The 23,666-nt window shown below is 37.8% G+C and overlaps 2 protein-coding genes across 4 annotated transcripts; one reads left to right on the top strand and one right to left on the bottom strand.

Moving 5' to 3' along the window:
* The first annotated feature begins 11,510 nt into the window (after positions 1-11,510).
* Positions 11,511-22,282, top strand: LOC140815899 (phosphatidylserine decarboxylase proenzyme 1, mitochondrial). Of its 3 annotated transcripts, XM_073174920.1 has the most exons (14): positions 11,511-11,801; positions 13,227-13,315; positions 14,210-14,263; positions 14,345-14,410; positions 14,483-14,543; positions 14,654-14,763; positions 14,860-15,110; positions 15,838-15,944; positions 16,579-16,646; positions 17,506-17,583; positions 18,215-18,337; positions 18,948-19,104; positions 21,684-21,959; positions 22,076-22,282. In XM_073174920.1, exons 1-13 carry the CDS (start codon positions 11,648-11,650, stop codon positions 21,725-21,727), a joined length of 1,362 nt encoding a protein of 453 aa, XP_073031021.1. In that variant the 5' UTR covers positions 11,511-11,647; the 3' UTR covers positions 21,728-21,959; positions 22,076-22,282. The 3 variants fall into 3 exon arrangements, with proteins under 3 accessions (XP_073031021.1, XP_073031023.1, XP_073031022.1); XM_073174922.1 differs by lacking the exons at positions 21,684-21,959; positions 22,076-22,282 and adding an exon at positions 17,914-18,072 and having other exon boundaries at positions 18,948-19,016; XM_073174921.1 differs by lacking the exons at positions 21,684-21,959; positions 22,076-22,282 and adding an exon at positions 17,900-18,072 and having other exon boundaries at positions 18,948-19,016.
* On the bottom strand, positions 20,156-23,112 carry LOC140815900 (VAN3-binding protein-like). Its single transcript, XM_073174923.1, has 6 exons — positions 22,440-23,112; positions 21,707-22,094; positions 21,260-21,418; positions 20,979-21,028; positions 20,819-20,876; positions 20,156-20,532 (listed from the first exon to the last, which is right to left on the bottom strand). Exons 1-6 carry the CDS (start codon positions 22,689-22,691, stop codon positions 20,300-20,302), a joined length of 1,140 nt encoding a protein of 379 aa, XP_073031024.1. The 5' UTR covers positions 22,692-23,112; the 3' UTR covers positions 20,156-20,299.
* Between the last annotated feature and the right edge of the window lie 554 nt (positions 23,113-23,666).

Genomic DNA, 23,666 nt, shown 5'->3' with positions numbered 1-23,666 from the left:
TTTTGGGTAGACCGTTCCTTGCAACTGGCAAGGCACTGATTGATGTGCAAGATGGGAAGTTGAAACTGAGAGTGGGCGAGGATGAGATTACTTTCGATGTTTTTCATGCACTTAAGCACACACTGCATTCTGATAGTTGTTTTAGAATTGATGCTTTGGACTCTCTTGTGTCTCATTATGTGCAGGATACTTTTAGGGACCCGGTGGAGGCCACTATCACCACTGAAATGGGAAAAGAGGAATTGGATGAAGAGAAAGCTGAAATCGTGGCACACTTGAATGCCAACCATCCATGGAGAAAGCCGATGAGGATGCGACTGGAGGATCTAGGAGAACGAAGAGATTTGACCCCTCAAAGGTCAAGCATCGAGGAGCCACCCACACTTGAGCTAAAGCCGTTGCCTCCACACCTCAAGTACGTTTACTTAGGTGAGAATACCACATTACCTGTCATTATTTCTGCCGCTTTGACAGATGTGATGGAAGCCAAACTAGTGGAGGTTCTAAAAGCGCACAAGGGCGCATTTGCATGGAAGGTGGCGGATATCAAAGGGATCAATCCCTCAGTCTGCATGCACAAGATATTGATGGAAGACAAGTACTCACCTCTTGTGCAACCTCAGCGAAGATTGAATCCTAAGATGCAAGAGGTAGTGAAAGCTGAGACGATTAAGCTTCTCGATGCAGGTATTATCTATCCTATATCTGATAGTGCATGGGTAAGTCCTGTTCAATGTGTGCCAAAGAAGGGTGGTATTACTGTGATTACAAATGATAAGAATGAACTAATACCCACCAGGACTGTCACGGGATGGCGTGTATGCATTGACTATAGGAAATTGAATGATGCCACCCGAAAAGACCACTTTCCCCTCCCTTTTATTGATCAAATGCTTGAGAGGTTAGCGGGTCATGAGTTTTATTGTTTTCTAGATGGGTATTCTGTGTATAACCAAATCATGATTGCGCCCGAGGACCAAGAGAAAACCACTTTCACTTGTCTTTATGGCACTTTTGCTTTTAGAAGAATGCCCTTTGGTTTGTGTAATGCACCCGCCACCTTTCAACGTTGCATGACCGCTATATTCCATGATATGATAGAAACTTTTCTTGAAATATTTATGGATGACTTCTCTATTTTCAGACCGTCTTTTGATGACTGTTTGCAGAACTTGCAGGTGGTGTTGATGAGATGCGAGGAAACCAACTTGGTGCTCAATTGGGAAAAGTGTCATTTCATGGTACAAGAGGGCATTGTCCTAGGGCACAAGATTTCGGAGCACGGGATAGAGGTGGACAAGGCGAAAGTGGAAGTCATCAAGAAGTTACCACCTCCGGCGTCCATAAAGGGAGTTAGAAGTTTTCTAGGCCACGCCGGTTTTTATCGGCGTTTCATAAAAGATTTTTCAAAAATTGCAAAACCTCTCTCTTCTTTACTTATGAAAGATGTGCCATTTGATTTCACTTCTGACTGTTTACAGGCATATGAGAATCTGAAGGAGCGCTTGGTGACGGCTCATGTCTTGGTGGCACCGGATTGGGATCTACCTTTCGAGATAATGTGCGACGCCAGCGACACTGCAGTGGGGGCCGTGCTTGGCCAGCGACAAAACAAGGTATTTCATACAATCTACTATGCAAGTAAGACCTTAGATGAGGCTCAATTAAATTACGCAACAACTGAGAATGAATTACTAGCCGTAGTGTTTGCACTTGACAAATTTCATTCATACCTTGTTTTGTCCAAAATAATTGTTTTCACTGATCATTCGGCCCTCAAATATTTACTTGATAAAAAAGATGCAAAGCCACGCTTACTTCGGTGGATATTATTGTTGCAAGAGTTTGATTTAGAGATCAAGGACAAGAAGGGTGTTGAGAATGTGGTAGCAGATCATTTGTCTAGATTAGAGTGTATTTGTAATGATTCTGTTGAGCATGCTATCAATGATTGGTTCCCGGATGAGCAACTATTTGAGGTGAGAAATTGTCCATGGTATGCAAATTTCGCTAACTATCTTGTCACAGGCACACCTCCACCAAACCTATCTTTTCACCAACAAAAGAAATTCTTTTCTGACGTGAAATACTATTTTGGGAGGAACCGTTCTTGTTTAAGATTTGTGCAGATTCCATGATAAGACGGTGTGTTGCGGAGGAAGAGTTTTATAAGATTCTCAACCATTGCCATGATCGTGAGGTAGGTGGTCACTTTGGACCAACGAGGACGGCATCTAAGGTACTCGAATGTGGCTTTTATTGGCCAACCCTCTTTAAAGATGCTCGTTCTTATGTGCTACATTGTGATAAATGCCAACGGTCAGGTAACATCTCTAACCGTCACGAAATGCCTTTAAATAATATCATTGAGTGTGAGGTTTTTGATGTATGGGGGATAGATTTCATGGGACCGTTTCCCAGTTCTTTCACGAAAAAATACATTTTGGTGGCGGTGGATTATGTGTCTAAGTGGGTAGAGGCGGAAGCATACGCCACTAATGATGCTCAAGTGGTTCTAAAATTTTTGAAGAAAAACATTTTTAACCGCTTTGGAACACCACGAGCAATCATTAGTGATGGTGGCACTCATTTTTGCAACAAACTCTTTGAAAAACTTTTGAGCAAATATGGTGTCACACATAAAATCTCTACCCCTTATCACCCACAGACGAGTGGTCAAGTGGAAGTGTCGAATCGTGAGATTAAGCGAATTTTGGAGAAAGTAGTAGGTGTCAGTAGGAAAGATTGGTCGGTGAGGTTAGATGATGCTCTTTGGGCGTATAGGACTGCTTTCAAAACACCTATAGGCACTACACCGTATAGGCTTTTGTTTGGTAAAGCATGTCATCTACCTGTTGAGTTAGAGCATCGAGCATACTGGGCCACAAAAGCGCTAAACTTTAATTTTACTGATGCAGGTGAACAGCGTTTGCTTCAGTTGGACCAATTGGAGGAGTTCCGGAATTTGGCTTACGATCTTGCACTGTCGTACAAGGAAAAAACCAAAAAGGCGCATGACAAGAGAATCATCGAGAGAGAGTTTAAGGAGGGTGAAAGTGTTCTGCTCTACAACTCCCGGTTGCGCTTGTTTCCCGGTAAATTGAAGTCGAGATGGTCCGGTCCATTCGTGATCTCGAAAGTTCATCCATCGGGAGCTGTCGAATTGAAAGATGGGAAGGACGGGACATTCACGGTCAATGCCCAGCGCCTCAAGCACTACATGGGTGGCACAGTTGAGCCACAACTTGGAATCACACGGTTCCGAGATCATCCGAACTGAGACGGACCGACAGTCAAGCTCTCGACTATAAATTGAGAACTATTTTTTCTTTCCCTTCATCTTGCATTCAATTTGATTTTAGTGTTATTTCATGTTTTTATTCAAAAAAAAAATATATATATATTGTGTGATTCGGGACAGAAAGTTGGCGCTCGGGCGGTATTTTTGTACCGCTCGAGCGCGCAACTCACTTTGGATTCCAGACGGTTGGCGCTCGAGCGGTAACTTTTTACCGCTCGAGCGCGACCGCTTTAATAAGCGCGAATTCCCCTTTCCCCTTCCCATTCTGCACGAAATTTCCCAAATTACTCCTCTCAATCCCTAACCCCCTCTCACTCTCCTCTCATCTTCTTGCAGGCAATCTCTCCTACCATCAAGACTCAAGCATCGTGGGCAAGCTCATCCTTCGGAATTCAAGCGTCATCTTCTCCGATTTCCCCAAAATCTCTCTCATCCACTACTATGGCTCCAAAGAAGAAACAAAGAGGTACTTCCGCTTCTTCCTCTTCTTCGAATTTTGATAGGCATCGCTTTGTTAGTGAAGAAGCTCGGGCCAGGTATGAGCATGCCAAGATGAATAGAAATCCGATAGTAGAGAGGGGATTTAGAAAAGAAACTGCCGATAGGCACCTTGGACCTCGGATAGAATTGGAACGGCGCGGATGGGAAACTTTTTCCAATCATCCTAAGGCGGCGGTAGTTTCGGTGGTGCGTGAATTTTACGCGAATGCTGTGGAGGGGAGAAATGGGATGGTGTTTGTTCGAGGTGTACACGTCCCGTGTGACTCGGCAACTATCAATGCACTGTTGGAAACGGCGGAGGTCGACAACTCTCGTTTTGAGGCTTTAGCTGCTGACCCGAAATATGACTTGATTATCACCGCACTATGCCATCCGGGTGCGGGTGCGATGTGGAAACCAGTGGGCGGACCGCCGAGCTGTTTCGACGAGAAATTCTTGACCGTTGATGCTGCCATGTGGTACTTATTTGTAGCCCGACGGATGATGCCGGTCTCGCATAAGAGCGAGGTCCAAAAGGAACGAGCGGTTCTCTTTTTGCGTTAACTCACGGCTACGACGTGAATGTGGGCACACTTATCTACTCTCAAATCATGTTGTGTGCTCGCAACAGTCACGTCGGCCTATTCTTCCCGACAATTATCTCCGAGTTGTGTGCCCGGGCGGGAGTTCTATTCCGGGACGACGAGGAGTGGATTCAACCCATGAAGCCGATTACCATCGAAGACGATAAGCGAAAGTATGCGAAGCGACAGATTGACTTCCCCACTGAGGAGGAAAATTTAGGTGGCTCTAGCGCCGCCGCTCCACGCCGCCGTCCACCACCACCCCGCCGGCGAACTCACACCGATATGATGGCCGAGAATCTCGCCTTCCAAACGCATCAAGGGCAGTTCAACTCGTATGTCACCGACCATCTGTCTCACATTGACTCCATGATGCGATCGCTGCTTGTGCAAGGGGGCGTTGACCCATCGACCGTGCCGCCGTCTCCGCTACCTCCTCCCCCATTCCAGTTCCAGTATGATTATTACCAGCACGGGGGTGCCGCCGGAGTGCAACCGCCGGAACATGACGAGGATGAGCCTTGATCAGGGGAGTTTACTGTTTCCCCTACTTCGCAATTTTTTTCCCTTTACCGCTTTTCTGTTTTTCTTTCTTATCATTGTTTCCGTCTTGCATGTTTATTACCTTTCATGTTTATTTAGTCTGCATTTGGGTTTGCATATTTGTGTTTGCATGTCTATGTTTGCATTTCCATTCATGAGTTGTTTTATTTTTAATGTCTGTTTCGTTTTGTGCAATGAGGGCATTGCACAACTCTAGTATGAGGGGGGGTAGATTGTTATGGTTGCTTAGTTATTCGTTGCATTTATGTTGTCTAGTGTCGTTTATGGTGAGAAGACATAATTTATGCGCCAATGATGATGTTGAACTGATAATATACAAAAATATTTCGTGGGTCACTTCATGAATGATACTCTTGATTGTTGAAACATGAATTTTGGTACAAATTTTGAACTTTTTGAGCACATATGTGTGGGGACTAAATTTTGTAGGAAGAATGGTGACATTTAATGGTCTTGTGTGTTAACTTGAAAGACATCATGTATGAGTTGATTTGGCATGTAAACCCGTGGAAATAAGTCACTGATTGAGACCTTGAATAGAGAATTTGATTTGCCTTGAACTTTACATATACCTCTTTTTCAATGCACTAAATTCAAATATCTTACTCCTAACCAGCTATAATCCAAAGTCATATATTCTTAGCCTAGGGAGTACATGTGTGAAAATTGTGCATCAACATGTTGAAATAACAAAGTTTCTTGCAAAAAGAACTTTGAGCGAAAAAGAAAAAGGAGATGTAAGGTGAGGGGGGAGCCGAAATAAAAGGAATGAAAATCTATTCCTAGGCTAAAAGTTGGAGATGTAAGGAGACGAGGAAAGTCAGACGAAAAGTCTTGACAAGTGCACAATGAAAATGATCGGTGTACTCCCAACTTTTAGCCACTTGAGCTTACCTTCCTTCTTTTCGACACCCTTGTCTGCATTTAAGAATTTAATAAAGTTCAAATGATGGTTAGTGATGAATGGACACGGGGGTGCATGCTAGTGAGACTTGTATTGAAGTGTTAATTGAGTGATTCGCATGATTTGATGATTGATCTATTTGAAGTACGAATGACTAGACCCATCATGACACACACACACGTTCAAATTAGTGTCAAGATTTATGTGTAGATGAGAATGAGTACTCGTTTGTGATTTGACTTGATTATGATGTGTATGTGGAAATTTCACTGAGGCATGAGCATAAAAGTTGTTAACTCACCATTAACATTGACTTTTGTTGGTTAGTTCTTGTTTGAGTCTTTTATTTTTGTTGTGTTTGTTTACCCTCTCGTGCTTTAACCTGTTTTGCTTGAGGGCAAGAAAAAGGTTAGTATGAGGGGGTTGATAGGTGGTGTTTTTACGTGTTTATTGCATTAGTTTTAGTTGTGTTTGTATTGTGCATGCATGCATTTCATCTACATTTTGTTCATTTTAGAGTAATCATTGGCATTTTATCATGTCTCACTCGTGTGTGGTGAATCTGCAGGAAAAATGGTCGGAAAGCGGAGAAAAATGTGGAATCCAAGAAGTTGGACAGAATACTTGGCGCCCGAGCGGTAGAAATTTACCGCCCGGGCGCCACAGAAGACCAGCCGAGGAAACAAGACAGAACGTTGGCGCTCGGGCGGTGATTTTCTACCGCCCGAGCGCGAGAAGGTGTCTTCGGAAGCCATCGTTACAGAAAGTTGGCGCCCGAGCGGTACTTTTATACCGCCCGGGCGCGAAGAAGACAAAGGGCCAAGACAGAGAGTGTGGCGCTCGAGCGGTACTTTTCTACCGCCCGAGCGCCGCCTATTTTTGGAAAATCTTGGACGCGATTTCCTACCTTATTTTGGATGGGGGTTGCTATGGAAAGGGGTTGGGTCGACTTTTGAAGATTAAGCAGACAGATTTGGAGAGCAAAAAAGGATTTTTGGGGAGAGCTTTTGCACTTGGATTGAAGATTCGACGGTTTCCGGACATCGTTCTTCGCAGATTTCGTCACACCTAGTATTTCTAGTTTATTTTTCTTTGTTTAAACATTGTTTTGCTTATTTTAATTATGAATTCTAGTAGCTAACTTTCATATTTGTTGGGATTGAAGGGGATCCTACCCCAAACTTTTAGTTGATTAATTTATATTTTGAGTTGTGCGTTGCTCTTGATTGTATTACGATTTTTATTGTGTCGTTTGAGCGTAGCTAACTCTTACGACAATTTTATATCACGAGTGAGTTTGAGAGAATAACTAGTGATAGGATCGAGTAGTATAATCTGCGGATCTACAATTTGCATAGACATATGAAATTGGATACGTGCCGATAGTCATAGTCCTTAGGGTCGAAAACTAGGGGATTTCATCAATCGAAATGCGGTTCATTCTTGATAAATGATTAAAGACATTTAATTACTTCATTGAGTGAATTAGTTTGGCATAGCTCGAGAGAGTGTGTTCAATTGAATAGGAAATCCTGTCGGAAGCGTAGAACACAATCGAACGAATTAATTAATTAATAAGGGGTAGGTGAACCAGAAGTCCCAACAAATTCTTTTATCATTTGAAATTTAATCCATTGGTTTAGCATTCATATTTTATCATTTAATCGCTGAACTTGTTTATTTAATTTTCTTGCATTTTAGTAGTTATAAACAAACAATCAAATTTCGTCGCTAAAGTTTTAATAACTAAAATAATAATTGTTAAATACAGTCTCCAGTGGAACGATACTCGTATTCATATACACTATACTATTACTTGACATCGTGCACTTGCGATTTATTTTGAGCATACAAAATCATATTTTCATTGGGGATTTTACTGTGCAAGTTTTGCTCGATCATCAATGCACTAGTTTATATAATTGCATAACAAGGATATTTTTTCTTTAATTTTATTTTTTCTCAATTTAATATCCTTAAATTTCTCTCTCTCTAAAATATGATTTTTTTTTTTATGTTCATATAAATATGTGTACTTGTTATATTACAATATAATACAGTCAATTTTTATCTTAGTAAAATTTTATTTTAATATGAAATAATGTTATTTAAATTATTTTGAAAAAAGTCTTAATTTAATTTTTATAAGCTCTTGTCCCATAATTCCAATACCTTTTAGGAGAGAAATAAAATAATATTTCTAAAATAACTAATATGACTCATCATAAATTAAAGTTAGAATTAAAATATTTTAAATTTAAATTAACCATATAAAAGAGAATATATTAAATTAAAAATAAAAATCACACGGTTATAAAAAAATTTTAGAAAAATTAACATGTTTATAAAAAAAAATAGGTGGTATTAAATTGAGAATATTTCTTTTATGTTATCGTATCTCCATAATTTTTCCCCAGTTCCCAAAAATGGGTACCCGGAAATCTTCACCGGGTCTTGAGGATGCTAAACCAGAGATCCGCCGCTATCTCGCCGCATCTGTGTATTTTCTCAAGCACCGCAGCTTCGCCGACTGCCGCTTGTACGCCTTACGCGCGAAGGAAGCGGAACCGACTCACCCCGGCCCGACCAAAATCCTTTCCATAGCTTCCGTCCTCTCCGTCCCTAAAATTACACCAACACTGTCTGACTACTACACTATTTTCAATCTTCCCCGCTTCGAGTCCGACACTGAACAAATTGGGTCCAGCTTCAAAACCCTAAAATCCCTTTTGGACCCGAATGTGAACCCGTACCCGAATTCTTCCGAAGCTTTTGAGGTTGTTCTCAAAGGGTGGTCCGTGCTATCAAACCCTTTGGAAAAGGCTCGATTCGATGGAGAGTTGATGAGGAATTTGAGTGGCTGTCCCTCTGAAAATGGTGATGATACATTTTGGACAGTGTGCCCGTACTGCTATTACGTGTACAAGTATGAGAGGGTTTTTGAGGAGTGCTGTTTGAGGTGCACGAATGGGAGCTGTGGAAGAGGGTTTCACGCGGTGGCGGTGGGAGCGCCACCAGCGGAGGTGGTGGAGAAGGGGCATTACCTGTGTCCGGGGTTTATGCCACTAGAGTTGCGTAAAACCAATGGAGATGAAAATGGAGATACTCTATGGTCACCATTTGGGTACACGATTCGAGGAAGCAATGTTAATAAATGTAATACTGAGGGAACTGTGGGTACTACTTGTGAAGCTAAAGAAGTAGAAGATAACGAGTTTCAGCATCGTGGTCAAGGTAAAAAGATGAGATGTGGAGGTGAAGCTAGTGGCGGTGGGTTCATGAGTAAATGTACGGATACTAAGGCTGAAAAATTGGGAAGTTGTGGCCGTAGTAGGCACCCGGAGAATGGTGCAAAGGAGACGATGGGATGTAGGAGAAAATCTGTGGCATGGATTTCAAAGAAGTTGATGGGGAAAGGCTATAGAATTGATAGGAATGTTACTCATTCCATGAATGATGTTGGTGAAGAGTGGGATTCACATGTGAGAGGGAATGAGGATTTCGAGACTGGTTTCGGAGATGTGACGAATAAGGATGTTGGGGGTGGATTGGAGTTTTTCAAAGGGGATGATGATGTGTTGGTTGGTATACAGGGTGATTTTGATTTCGGAATTGAAGAGGACTTGTGAGCATATTACTGAATAGATTTAACAGATTGTAGATTTGTGTGATTTTGTTTAGATGATTCGAAGTGGTAGGACAGTTAGAGCAGTGAAGGCTTGCTGCTTCTTGGAAGAACGTTGTTTATTTGGGTTCATCTCATCTATGCAGAAGTTTACACTATTAGTCTATCATGGCTTTATTTATTTATTTATTTATTACCTTTGCTTTTCAAACCTGTATTTTACAATATATAATTTAAAATATGCATGAACTTTACTAACTGTTGATCCCACCTATAAATTAAGCAATTCTTTTATGTGATTAAACGGTTAAGTTAATGTTGGTTTATTTCTTGGAATTTATTAGTGGTTGTCTTGCCTCTCCATGTTCACTTTAAACAGAGCACACAAATTGAAAGCAACTACATGTTCGAAGTGTTCGTATAAAAAAATGCAACATAAGTTACCGATGCACACAGCCAAGTATCTCATATGGATTACATCCAAGTTGTCGTCATGGATAAAGATCTTAAGGAAAATCAATCAGCTCTCGTTCTTCTTCGACAGAAAGGGCTATGAAAACAAAACAAAGAAAAGTTCGAAAACAATCAGGAAGTTGCCTTATTGTCGGCCATTATTTCATAATGTTTAAAAATCTAATGCTTCGCTAACGCTGTGAAAACGTATGCAGATGTCATTGGTTTTGTCAAGAAAGTTCAACCACTTCATTCTTTCCCATAAAGTGGCGGCAACACTGGACATAAACAGAGATCGTCCTCATGAATGAACTGTTATTGATAAACTATGGCTAAAACAACAAAAAAGTCTTATTCTTTACTATTGTGGTACACACATTTTCTACTACAGAGTTTTAATGGCATAACATTTCTACAGGTATGAGATTACAACTGTTGGATTGTGGGACAATATAGCTCTCAATGAAGGCCAATCGGTGAAAAAAAGAGAGGGTCAAGCACTTCTTGTGGCTATCTGCAACCTCGGAATGAAAACATACAACAGTTAGCGTCATCTCTTTGTAGCGCTCTCATGCTTCCAAATAATAACTATCATTTCTGCTTTCAATGTTACAATTGAAATCTACTCCAACGACATACGTTTTTCTCGTTCCACCATGCCCTGCAGCAGATGAAATGACCGCATGGTATGTTTAGTTTTAATATCTCTTCATCGTGTGCATCACATGGTTCACATCTAATCACCCGAATATTTTTAAGTTCAAAAACTTTTGCAACTAATGTGTGCTGCTAAAAAAAAGTTGTTCTTTTCGACTCATCTATGTGGTATGATGCATGGAATCACTGTTTCACAGCAGCTGCAAAATCAACAAGTGGAGTGTCTTGCTTTAACCGTCCAAAATTACCCATTGGTATTAGTTCCAAAGTTCTAATTAGCTCCACTTCGAATCTCTATTAAATAAATCTTAATGGAGCGAATATTACAAGCAAATCAGTGCTGCTATGAAGATCAAACAAAAAAAATAACAGAAACCCTCATTTAGTAATCAAATCACGTGTCTTTTTTTATAATACTCATTCGCATGTTTTTTGACTAGATTCTACATAAACTTGACTGATTTTTCTAATTTTTATATTATTACATTTAAGTTGAGAAAATGATTTGAACTTACGGTCTTACACAAAAGCAAGACAAAATTAAGTTTAATTATAATTTTTGTAACATAGTTTAATTGTAATTTCAAGTAGACTAGTTTAAAAAAGGGAAATTTAAAAATTAAGTAGACTTTTTAATATAAAATAAAAAAAGTATGATTGAAATGAGTCATTGGTTTGAAGAATAAAAAGTAAAAACTAAATAAAGGATAGATGATTTACCAAAGAGTGAGACGATCTTATGGATCTTAATCTGTGAGATGGGTCAATCCTACTCATATTCATAATAAAAAGTAATACTCTTAGCATAAAAAATTATATTTTTTTATGGATGACCCGAATAAGATATCCGTCTCACAAATACGACCCGTGAGACCGTCTCACACAAATTTTTGCAATTAAAATATTATAACGCGAGTTATTGGTCAAAAGTCAAAAACAACACTGTGTGTGTGTTTGTGTGTATTTGACCAGAAACGACCACCGTAGAGGGTAAAAGCGGCGGCGGGGAGGTTTGGATAAAATCTTTTTTGGCGTATATATCGTAGATAAACACACAGCACTGCACTCGCGGGAGGAAGATGAAGTGGAGGGATTCTCGGGTGTTTGCCTTTCCCAATTGCAACAGAATTTGTCAGCTCCACCGTTTTCGCTTCGCTACTTTCCTCCGCAAAGTACAACCCGCCCAAGCGCGAGTGTCCGCCGGAGGTGCTCGCAATGGCAGCAGCTCGCAAGGTTCAACTGAATTTCATGTTTCTACTGTTGCTCGATTAATTTCTTACCTCACGATGTTAAATGCAATGGTGAACGGTTGGTAGGAAATACTAAAGCTTGTTTTGTTATCTGAAACTGTTTTTGATCTAGTTTTTCTTGTATGTAATGTATTTATTTGATCAGCAGCGATTGTGATAGTGATAGGGGAAGAAAAGATTGTATTTTTTTATTATTGTTGTTTGAACGACAAAGACAGTTGATTTTGTAGTAGATGAAGACTATTAGTTACTAGACTCTTAGGTGGAGACTTCTCTACTCGAGAAGCTAAATAACCCAACCAATGCAATTGTTTCCGGAGTTGGTGGAAGTATATCCGTTTCCAATTCCCAGACTCTGGTTATTTCAAGCATAAGTGTTGGGAGCAATAGTAACCTTTATGACACAACAATTGAAAGATTTGAAACGTAGTGTATGGGATATTGTGCTGTAAAAGGTTTGAATTGCACTTTACCGTCAATTATAAATTTTGGTAGATCCTATGACTTGTGTGAGTTAAGGCCTCATATTCAATTAACATAGTTGCAAGTTGGTTTAGTTGTTGGGTTGCAAACAACAGTGTCCTTTGCTTTATAACAATAAAAACGGTGCTTGAAATGTTGTACGGTTTTAAATCGTGCACAACTGTTAAACCCATAGTTTGGTCTTCATATTCTCATATTAAAATGTCAACTATATGTTGCAACACTTGAGAAAATGGACGTCTATCATTCTCAATGTGCTTTGTTTTGTTGGTTACTGGGTTGTGCACTATACTCATAACTCGTTGATTTTCACAATGTTTCGAAAAAACTAATCTAAGCCACATTATCTCATATATTTCATGAGCCTCGAATATGTATTCTTCTGCTGTATTACTCTTATTAAACCCACTTTGCTTTTTGTTTCTCTGGGTTAGACTTAGCTCCGCCATATAAATTTAAATTAACCCTGAATGAAGACCAAACTATGGATTTGGTGATACCTTGATTTTTTTAGATATCTACAAACTTTTGGATAGAGGATTTGGTGATTGTTGTATGGACATTTTTTAAGTTTGCAGCTTCCTATCTAAACTTCTGATCAAAACCTGGTGGTCCATCCATGCAAACTTTCTCCACCAGGTCTCCATTAAGGATACATGCCACATATTTAACTGATAGGAGGTCAAACCGTCAGACAGAAATCAGGACACTGATATCTAGAAATTGTTCATATTTTTCAGTACAAACAAAAAATTAGGAATGATTATTTGGCAAGTGTCTGTTAGTTTTGGAAAAACTTGAGCATTCTTGACCATTGAATAAGTGAAGAGGCAGTAATAAATCTGAGGAACTTATACGTGTTGTAAGTTGGTTGTTTGCTGTTGAAATCTATCATGTGCTTAGTCAGTGATTAAATTCTGTGCAGGAAATTTTTTGTTGGTGCCTGGTGCAACCGTCGCAACTATACTTATGCTTGGTGCTCTTCATGCCCGTCGGCTTTACGATGATAAAATGGTAAGTTTGTTCATAAAAATGTAAACCTTGAATTTTTTCTACCCCCACATTTAAGCATCCGGTCATGGTTCATGAAATGCTGGATTGATGTTCTATGAGGATGACATTTCATTGTACAATGTTTAACAAAACAAATATACAAGAGATGATTTACGGTTTGGAATGAGTGGGAGCACATGAGAAAAAATGATTAAGCAGAGTATAGGGTGGGTGCTCTTTGGTTCTGAAGTATATGTTGTTTTTTTCCTGTTAAGTATATCCCTTTTAGTTTCATCTAGGCAAAAGCCTTGCCCTTTCTTCGCCAGAAGTTGCAAATGAGTTTCACTTATTTCCAAGATGAATGAAATGTTGAAAATTACGTTTCATGCATGTGTTATCATTCAATACATGTTTGTTTTAGAATTATCAAAATAATGAATAAGATTCTACTGCGTTGGTGGCGAAGCATGTTCAGAAAAAGTAACAAAACAATAAATCACCAGGGCACTTTTTTCTCTCTACAACTATCTTGTATGTTTTATAAATGTTTTAGTATCTTGGCAGATTGGACTCGTTTTAAATTGTCATAGTTTTTTTTATATTGAGAACGACATTTTGTACATTGGTCATAGGAAATCTATTTATCTTGGTGGTCCTACGTTATTATTTTATTTTATTTTATTTTTGAAGCACCTTTATTGTTAATTTTTGTTGTATATTTTAAAAGAAATGCTACGTTTTCCTCAAATGTTACTCTTTAGTATTTTAGACCACATGTTTCATCTTTCGTTCAACATATCAACTATTGCTACAATAGCTTTGATATTTTCACCTAATCATAGCATCCACCATTATGAAAAAGTGTTCATTCAATGATTTGTGTTTAATATATTTTCCCTAACACTGGAGGAACAGATTGAAGAGGCAAGGGAAAAAGGAGTTGAATTGGAGTTTCGCCCAGATGCTAAGGTAAATTTTATGATTAGTTCGGGTTTAGATATTATTGGCCATAATTATTCTTTATCATGTCACTCTTCTTGTTGTTGATAGGCTAAATTCTTGAGATTGCTACCTCTGCGCTCTATTTCAAGATTTTGGGGCTCCTTGACTAGCATGGTTAGTTTCTTGACATTTTGATTCTCGATTATGTTTTGACTTAATAATAACATGCTAAAGAATCCTGACTAGGAACTTCCCATCTGGTTGCGACCATATGTATATAAAGCATGGGCTCGTGCGTTTCACTCTAGTATGATTTCTCATTTTATAGTTATTGACATTCTATGGAATCTTGATTTATGGGTTATTTTCTTGATAAGCTTTGTAGTAGTATGCTGAACTCTTGTGTTTGTAATTCAGAATTAGAAGAGGTTCAACTACCTTTGGAGGAGTATGCTTCTCTAAAGGATTTTTTTGTTCGCATGTTGAAAGAGGGCTCGAGACCCATTGATTCTGATCCATATTGTCTGGTAACTGGTAACAAGGCTCTTGAATAATTTTTCTTTCTATTTCCCCTCCTCAGCAATTTATAAATTTCTTTTTTGCTGTATATTGTTATTTTGTAGGTCAGTCCTGTAGATGGCACTGTCATGAGATTTGGTGAGTTAACAGGACCAGGTGCGATGATTGAGCAAGTAAAAGGATTTTCTTATTCCGCTTCTTCACTTATTGGTGCGAACTCTCATCTTCCAATGCTTGCTGCGGAAGATATTGATCAAGAAAATGGTAAGGAATGTATGGAGAGAGTTGAGAAGCGGAAGTCGTGGTGGAGAGTTTCCTTGGCTTCTCCTAAAGTTAGAAATATGTCATCATTACTGTAAGGAATTAAATTGTGTACTGCGAGACTAGTATCTAAATATATTAATGATCTTATTAACTTCTAGTTAATTTTAATATTTTAGCTAAAACTTCTATGTATCATTGATTTGTGCCCGACACATGTCCTCATCTTAACATTGCTTTGAGACAGAGTTGAATGTCTAATTTGCATCATTCATACTGAGTAAGATATAAACCGCAATGTGACATTGGGATTATGTGTATCACTAGATTTTTGCGTTCTATATTGTGCTTCTTAGGACAGTGAACTCCAAGTCCACTGTTGTAACACTTAATATTATATCATTAATAAAGTACTGTTTCCTATCAAAAAAAAAAAAAACCGCAATGTGACTGCTTGTACCATTCGCATAACATTGTCAAATCTGATGCAAGTGGATGATTAAGTGGTGCCACTCTATCGACTTATTACGCTCATCCTTATTGTAATACTAGAGTCTCATAATGATCAATGATGATTTTAATTATCATTTTTCATTGCTCCTGTAATAAGAAATTCAATCGAGGATTGTCGACTTATTAGTTGATTCTTATAGATGTAACAAGAAAGTGGTGATTTATATACTGGCTCGACCTTCCTCACTGTACCTCTGTTTTAATCAATATCAGGGTTGGTCTTGATTTATTTTGTTGTTTGTAAAGAAAAGAGATGATTTAGAATTGTAAAAATTGACTTGAATCTGTTCTGTTTTCTTTCAATGCAGACCAATGAAAGGCCTCTTTTACTGCGTGATTTACTTGAGTCCTGGAGATTACCACCGGATACACTCTCCAGTTGATTGGAATATTCTTGTCCGTCGGCATTTTAAAGGTGATGCCTACCGGGGATTCATTATTCTGCTAATTACTGACATTGATATGTATGAGATTCTTGACCTCATTATTTAATCTGGCGTTCACATTCCATGCTGCTTTAATGCATGGGGATATAAAACTATATGACATGCAGAATGGCATCCGTATGAGTTTTTGCCTCTCTCTAATCCCTTCACTGCTATATGGAAAATACTGAATGCACACTAGCATGCATAAACAAGTAGTCACTGTCAAATAGCATAAACCAAGATAAAGTTGCTGCAAAAGTGAATAAAAAATATTGTTTGGTCTTGTTGATGCGTGTCTTAAAAGAATTGCCTATTCCAACGGTATAAACTATCCTGGAAAGTTATCACTGAAATTCTGAACTTGTATAGGTTTCAGTCTTATTTATTCCAAGGGATGGTATTGGGGGTTGAACATGCAGCTGATGTAATGATGCTGGATTTAGAGAAGAATTTTAGTGTCTTTGAGAGTTTAAATAGGGGCTTATTGCTTTGATTGGAAATAGTTGTTGAAATAACAGATCTAGAATTTCTATATGGCTTTTGAATTGTTTACACCTTCTTCATCACATTAACTACTTTAAAGCTTGAACTTTCTTGAGCTCTTAACCCTTTTCCATGTAGGTAATCTTTTTCCAGTAAATGAGCGTGCTGCAAGAACTATCAGAAATCTTTATGTTGAAAATGAAAGGGTAATTCTAATACATACTGACCTTGCTTCTGCTCCTAAGTTTGATTTTTTTAATATGGAGGCCAGCAGGGCCTGGCAGAAAGTTCCTCACAAATGCACCACATGATATCCTTGCAGAAATCATTTCTGAGTGACTATGCTGTCTTTCTTTTATCCAGATCATGACCTTTGTGTTAAAGGGGTTTCTAAATTTCCAATAATTCCATTCATTTGTTAAATGTGCCATAAGTAATATCTTAAGGTTTCATGATCTTTAGTCTCAAATTTTGTCATAAAGAAAGGAAAATTTAATATCTTAATCAGGTCAATTAGTCTTTAGTATCGAACAACCTCCCCCCAAAAGCTTGTATATCTATCATAGAGTAATAAACGTGAGTAGGTAATAAGTTGTCATGCTAGTTCGTGGTAAGTATATCTGTGATATTATTCTACCATATGAACCTTACGTTTTCAAAGCAGTACAATAATATGTGTGCGCTTTTACAAGCATTTATCAAAAATCAAATTGATGAAAATAATTTATTTAAGGAGCTGATATTAATGCTATTACAGGTATCGGATGTTGGCATAAGATTCATGGTCAAAGAAAAAAAAATCTTGTAGGTGTAGAAATAGTTACGGAATCAGTTTTCAGAACAAGATAATATCCTAAGGGAGGCCCAACAATCTCAATCTAAGAGCCTGACAAAACAATTATATCATCATGTATTTAAATCCTTCACCAGATTCAACTACAACAATACTTTATTTACTTGATCCAATTTAGTTCAAAAGTTTTTATATTATCTTCCAAAAGTAAATTTATGTTTCTTTTTTGTTCAAAACAAAGTGTTAAAGTTGTACTGAATAATAATCATCAGGTGGTGCTTGAAGGTCATTGGCGAGAAGGGTACATGGCCATGGCAGCAGTTGGTGCCACCAACATTGGTTCCATTGAGGTCAACATCCTTAGATGATCTAAACCATTTCTTTTCTTTACTCGCAGTGTGGACATTGAACATGGTTTCTAGCGGTTCATCAACAAAAATTACATGAAACTTTTAGAATCAATATCCTCACCGAATTATAATGTTCATGTTGCAGTATCAAATATCTGTAAAGTAATGACTTTTTACGTTTATTGGCTGTTGATATTTAAATTTTTTTTTATACAAAATATTATATTCAGCGGCTTGCCTCGTTGTCATAAAGAATCTGGAAAATATGAGTGATTTTTCCTCTCACGATCAATTATTTTTTATTTTTTATGGCAAGTGTTTTGGCTGTAGCATTGGTTTTGCACCTCATTTCTGCAAAAGAGATTCTGCACAAGTATCACCACGCAACATGGTGGAAAATGAGAGAATTAAATGCTGGAATGTTTTGGAAAACATCAATTGTGTTGATAAAGAATAAATGCATGTTGTACTTTCACTCCAAATGAATGGGTGAGAGCGAATAAAGGTCTCTTTGGAATTCATCATTTTATCGGGCCAATAAGTTTTTAGTTGGTTTGCTACTACCTGTACTCTTTTTCCTAGTTTTTCAGATGCTACAATCTTGTCTTTATATATTTCATCTGATTTACAGCTTTTTATTGAACCAAGACTGCGGACGAATCATCCTCACAAGAAGCTGCTACATTCAGAGCCTCCAGACGAACGGCTGTACGAACCTGAAGGCATGGGAGTGGCCCTTAAGAAGGGAGATGAGGTATAAAAGGATTTGCAACATCAGTATCTATCAGGAAAATATTGAGATCAAATGGGCAATACCACATTGATAATTAGTCTTTATAAAATCAGTTATAGCAAGTTATACAATATGGAAACAATAAATAAATGAATATCAATACTTGGGAAGCTCGACTGCATTTTAGTTCAATATCGGGATTTTGAGTTAAGCTTGAGATCTTGACTAACAAGTTTTGCTATATGGACATGTTCGTGAGGTCAGGGTTCATGAGCTTATTTGTAGTTTTGTTTATATAATCGACAATAATATGTATTAAGGATAGTTTTATATTATATAATAATGAATTGTATTAAATCTATACTACAATATATATTGGAGAATTATAAAAAATAAAATTTAAAACTGATCATAATTCGTGATTTCATGAGCCGGCCCATGAACTTTTGCACAAGTGATATTGAGCTCAAGCTGGCTATACTTGACTTATAGCTTGGAAGAAAACACAAATGTGGTGTGGTATGGATGACTTTTCAGTTTGTAGTGATGCCACATCTCATGGCTGATGAATCTTCTTATCCTTACTTTAAGCTGATTAATAACTGCAGTTTTCTCCACATAATATTTGCAGCTCGCTGCTTTCAACATGGGATCAACTGTGGTGCTAGTTTTTCAAGCACCAAATTCACAATATTCTACATACAGAGATGGCTCATTAGATTTCAAGTTTTGCGTCAAGAGGGGCGATAGGATCCACATGGGTGAAGCACTGGGAAGGTGGCATGGTGGTAAATACTAGTTTCCTTTTTCAAAATTGGATTTTTAATTTTGACAGATATTTTTCAACAGTGAATTGCCTCTTTTCACATTGTCAAAGCTTTTTTTTGGATTTAACAGTTTTACTAGCTTCCGTCATCTTTTATAGACTGATTTTGTTTGAATTGAGCTGATTCTTATTTGCTCTATTAAAGCCTTAACTCGGATTCAGTTATTTTGCTACGAAATCCAACCTTTTATTCATCGTTTTTAACTAAGACGCTCCATATCTGTATCTATGCCAATAGTTTTTGGGTTAGGAGCAAATAATTGAAAATGCACGACAATTTTCAAGTCCATACCCAACTAAGTTTTTTTTTTAATGAAAATGAGTGGTTTTTGGAGATTATTTGGTTCAGCTTATTCAATTTTCTAACATATTGGATGTATTTGTGAAACGGACTGAAATTTATAATCATAAGCAAACTATTTGAAAATTACAAAGATGTTACCAAGTATTATGTGTTTATGGTCTGTTTATTTCTACAAAATCGTACTTTTTATGTTTTATTTTAAATATTATATCCGTAGGCCGTAGCTAAGTTGACGTTTTGTGCTTGCTGATCTTTGTCTTGAAACATGTGTTGAGTGTTTCAGAAAAACAGTCGAGAAATCAAAACTAGTCTGGTTGTCAGGAAGCAAGGAACTCCGACAAATTTCATGTTCTCCGAAGAGTATTAAGACAATTATTTTTTATGTTACATTTGAGGCGTGATAGAACTCAGCAGTTATATCCATTTTCCTTTCGGATATGAATCTCAGCCTACATCTTGAATGAAAGGGTTTAGTTTTCAGTAAAATTAATCTTGTTTTGCCCATTTATTCTGTTAAGTTTAGAAAAGTTTTGTTCCACCTTAGTCATTACATTCGTACTAGTGGAATCAGGGACTGAGAAACTATATGGATCAACTAGGTTAGTTAACCATCTTGATGTATATCAAAAAATTCCATTCTTGATTTCTTAGTTATTGAATGCTTCCTAGCTCAATTTACTCTGTTTTTAAACACGATATACAATCGAAGTATTACAATCTTCACCGCTCAATGTGTGATTGGCAAAAACTTTTTCGAAAAATCGATGTATAATTCACGTAATTGGTAAAAATTCATTTTCACAAGTTTTGTAAAATATAAATGAACATGCCATTTAGTATTGATGTGAAGGAATCAAATGTTATCATCGATCATCCACATTCTCGAGTAGTTGTCGGCTTCTTGTGCACTACTTCGGTGGATAATGCTCCGAATCCCGTCCACCCACTTCTTTCTTTGTATCTTATTCTTGCATTTGAACTCCATGAGACCCTGGGAGGTTTTAACCCCAAAGTACACTTCCACGTTGTCCCTTTCTTTCTTGAATGGCCATCCATTACTCTCATCAACCACTTCGTATAATATACCTATATGTACATCCAAAATGGGTTATTGAAATCACTTTGCCGAGGAATCCCGAAATATACATTGATATCCATCACTAATTTTGAGGTAAAGTGCATATGGGACCACGTGTTACATAATACAAGCTAAATCCATAAGCAAAAATAAACAAATAAAAATCTAGCTAAACCCATTTTGCGTAAAAGTTATATCAATTTGAAGACACATGGGTTTTTTACTCATAGATTTTTGTTTTGCTATATTTCTTTCATACACAATTGACCATCAGGCAAAATGTTGAGAACTCACTTTCTTTCTTTTTGGAGAAGGCTCCACCAACATGTTTACTCTTCATTCTTATTGTTACCTGCAACCTCGACATTTATTTCTGTCAGCTATATGCAAAGACGTATGAGTAAATATATCTTTTTCTATGTTCTTTTCTACATCTACACATTATTCTACATACCTGGCATTTCTTGTTCATGAATACAGAGACATGTTTCCATTTTAGCCCACCTAAGAATTCACACAGACGGCGAATTAGATTCCTCAAATAACCATTGTTACTCGCCGAGCAATTGGATACTTAGGAACTATGTTTGCGAGTCGTGACATCTTTGTTTTGATTGATATTTAAGAGAATCGAGTTCTGAAACTTATTTTGACGATTTGTCTTAAACTATATGAAGCATTAAAATTGACGAAGATTCGCTAACACAGGCTACTTGATCTTGTCTGAGAGTATACCTTGTTGGGTGTGTTGTAGTAAGTTACCTTCACAAGGAATATACTCTTCCTGGATTATTCTGGGAGCATCTACCATTCCCCTGTTATATGGGCTTATAGTTGCACTCTTCTTTGCTTCCTGGGGCAATCTTGCTTTCAAAGCTGCTTCTCCACGCAAGGCTATCAATTATGCATGAATCTTTGTAAGAATCACTATAAAAACAGCTAATCAAATATTTTATCCCAACGTTGGGATCCTAAATCCGCATCTGCATGAGCTTATCCATGAAATTAGACCAAGTTGAACATATTATTCTCGATGTAGCTCTTTATTACATCTAGAAGGATATTTTCAACTTTGAGTACTCTAGTTCATGTATGAACGTGTAAGAATCACTTGAACCACACAACAAATTGTTGCCATTGACCTTTGAAATTATAACAGAATTATCTGAGAAGGATTCATACCGGTCGCTGCGGCAGCTGTGAAAGTGAGCAGGTCACTTGCAGTGCAGGTGCCTACTGATGATTTGACTATGGATGCCACACGCTGGTGATCTACTCCCGATATTTCAGCCAACTCGATGCAGTATGAGGCCAAGAGCTGTGTGGCCGAGGCCAATGCCTTGCTCATTTTCGAACTCGAACCTTTGGAATTCTCAGTTGCAGCAGCAGCAGCCAATGCTGCTGCTAGTCCAGCAACAGAGACAACAGAATGCATGTGAGCATTTTCCATGCGTGCCTTGTCCTTTTTCACCATGTTACCACTATTACTTGACTCCTTGTGCTGAAACATGAGCCTTCCGATTGTCCCCGATCTTGTTTCACCTTTTAGAGGTTTCATCATCTTGCCTGACTGCAGGAAGTTGCAAAATTATCAGGGAAAGGAGGTTTCAAGCATGGATCTTAATTACACTGTTAACTATACATCTTGAGTATGTGTCTTGGTTCGAGTGTGATCACATCGAGTTGAGTCAAGATTGAGGAGAGTTCGAAAATATATTTGCTACTTGAGCTCGATGAAGCACTAGATTGATTTTTTTTTTGAAAAAAAAATGAAATAAATATTGTGATTTAGCTGTAGTGGACAGGTACTGAGCCTAATACTCAAACTCAACCCGACCCATTATCGAGCTCAAGCTGAGCCAAGTCGAACCAGCAAGAGACATGACTGAGGTTCATCGGATTTTGCTCAACTTACAAGTTGTTTCGCTGTCTCCGGAATTGCACCTAAACTGCTGTCAAACACAAACGGCATCTGCTTTTTCTCAAGCGCCTTGGATATTTCATTTGCAGAAAGACTCCAGGACCTGGACAAGAACTCCATTGGCTCGCTGGGAGTTTCTGGCTTAGTAATCACAAGTAAACTGGACTTTCCTTCGAATTCATCATCCTCATGATCTACATATTGAAGCCATTCCGAAACATTCCTTTTAATTTGAGCGCTACCCATTTGATAATTCCGTGTAATTTGGCTTACCAGAGCCCCAAGATCAACAAGACTATTAGCGAGCGTTGCCTACTTTTGAGTCACACCCCATATTTTATACAGGAGACAAATACCGAAACGAGCCAAGATTCCCATGCAACAGAGCGAAATAAAAGGCTTAAATTAAGCACAAAAAATTTGAAATTTTATGAACATAAAATACATAAAATATTTATTAATCTATATATAAAAATATTAAAAAATGGAGGGAGGTCGGTCGATCTTGGTGGGTGGAGGAGACAGAGGAGCAGGTTGCTCAAAAACATTGCAAGAATACGGTCTCGTGCTTTGAACCGGAAAAAAGGGGCCATTGTTGTTTGAAAGAACCAACTACATTACAACCACACTAATTATTTATGCAATGGATTCCTTGCTTGTCAAACGTTTGTTGAATCGTTCAACAAAAACCCAACCAAATTTTAGATAAATATTTACACAAGATTTTGAATTCAAGAATCAAGATGTTACACATATCTGATTAGTTGTTTGTTATATTGGAAATATTTAGTAATAATAGTTAAAATTTTGTCGGTATCAACCGAATTTGTGCACTAACGATCACTTCGAACGGAAGCATGGTTACATGTTTTCCATCACTGGCATGTTCCGAGGACTATTTTTTAAATATCGTTTGGAAGGAACTTCTAATATCATGTTGATTTAATCAAAACTTAATTTGGGGAGTACACTTTCCTAGTGAAAAAGAAGTGGTTTTTACAAGCCCATGCAACTTGGTCCTTGATCATTTTATTTATTTTTTATTTTTGAAGATGTTGTGTTGCCTGTTTGGTACAAATATTATACTATTTTGGTGTAAATATTTAACTAAAAGAGTTTCTAATTGGATGACCTTAGCCTTTCTTGAAATCACAATGCCATTTCTCATATCAAATAGTGTCTTTCTTCCATCTCTTGCATTTGCAACAAATTATCCTGAGA

The sequence above is a fragment of the Primulina eburnea genome, chromosome 16 (assembly GCF_022965805.1).
Source record: "Primulina eburnea isolate SZY01 chromosome 16, ASM2296580v1, whole genome shotgun sequence".
Classification (NCBI taxonomy): domain Eukaryota; kingdom Viridiplantae; phylum Streptophyta; class Magnoliopsida; order Lamiales; family Gesneriaceae; genus Primulina; species Primulina eburnea.
Note: the sequence above shows the minus strand (reverse complement) of the source record. Positions and strands in the feature narration are given on the sequence as shown.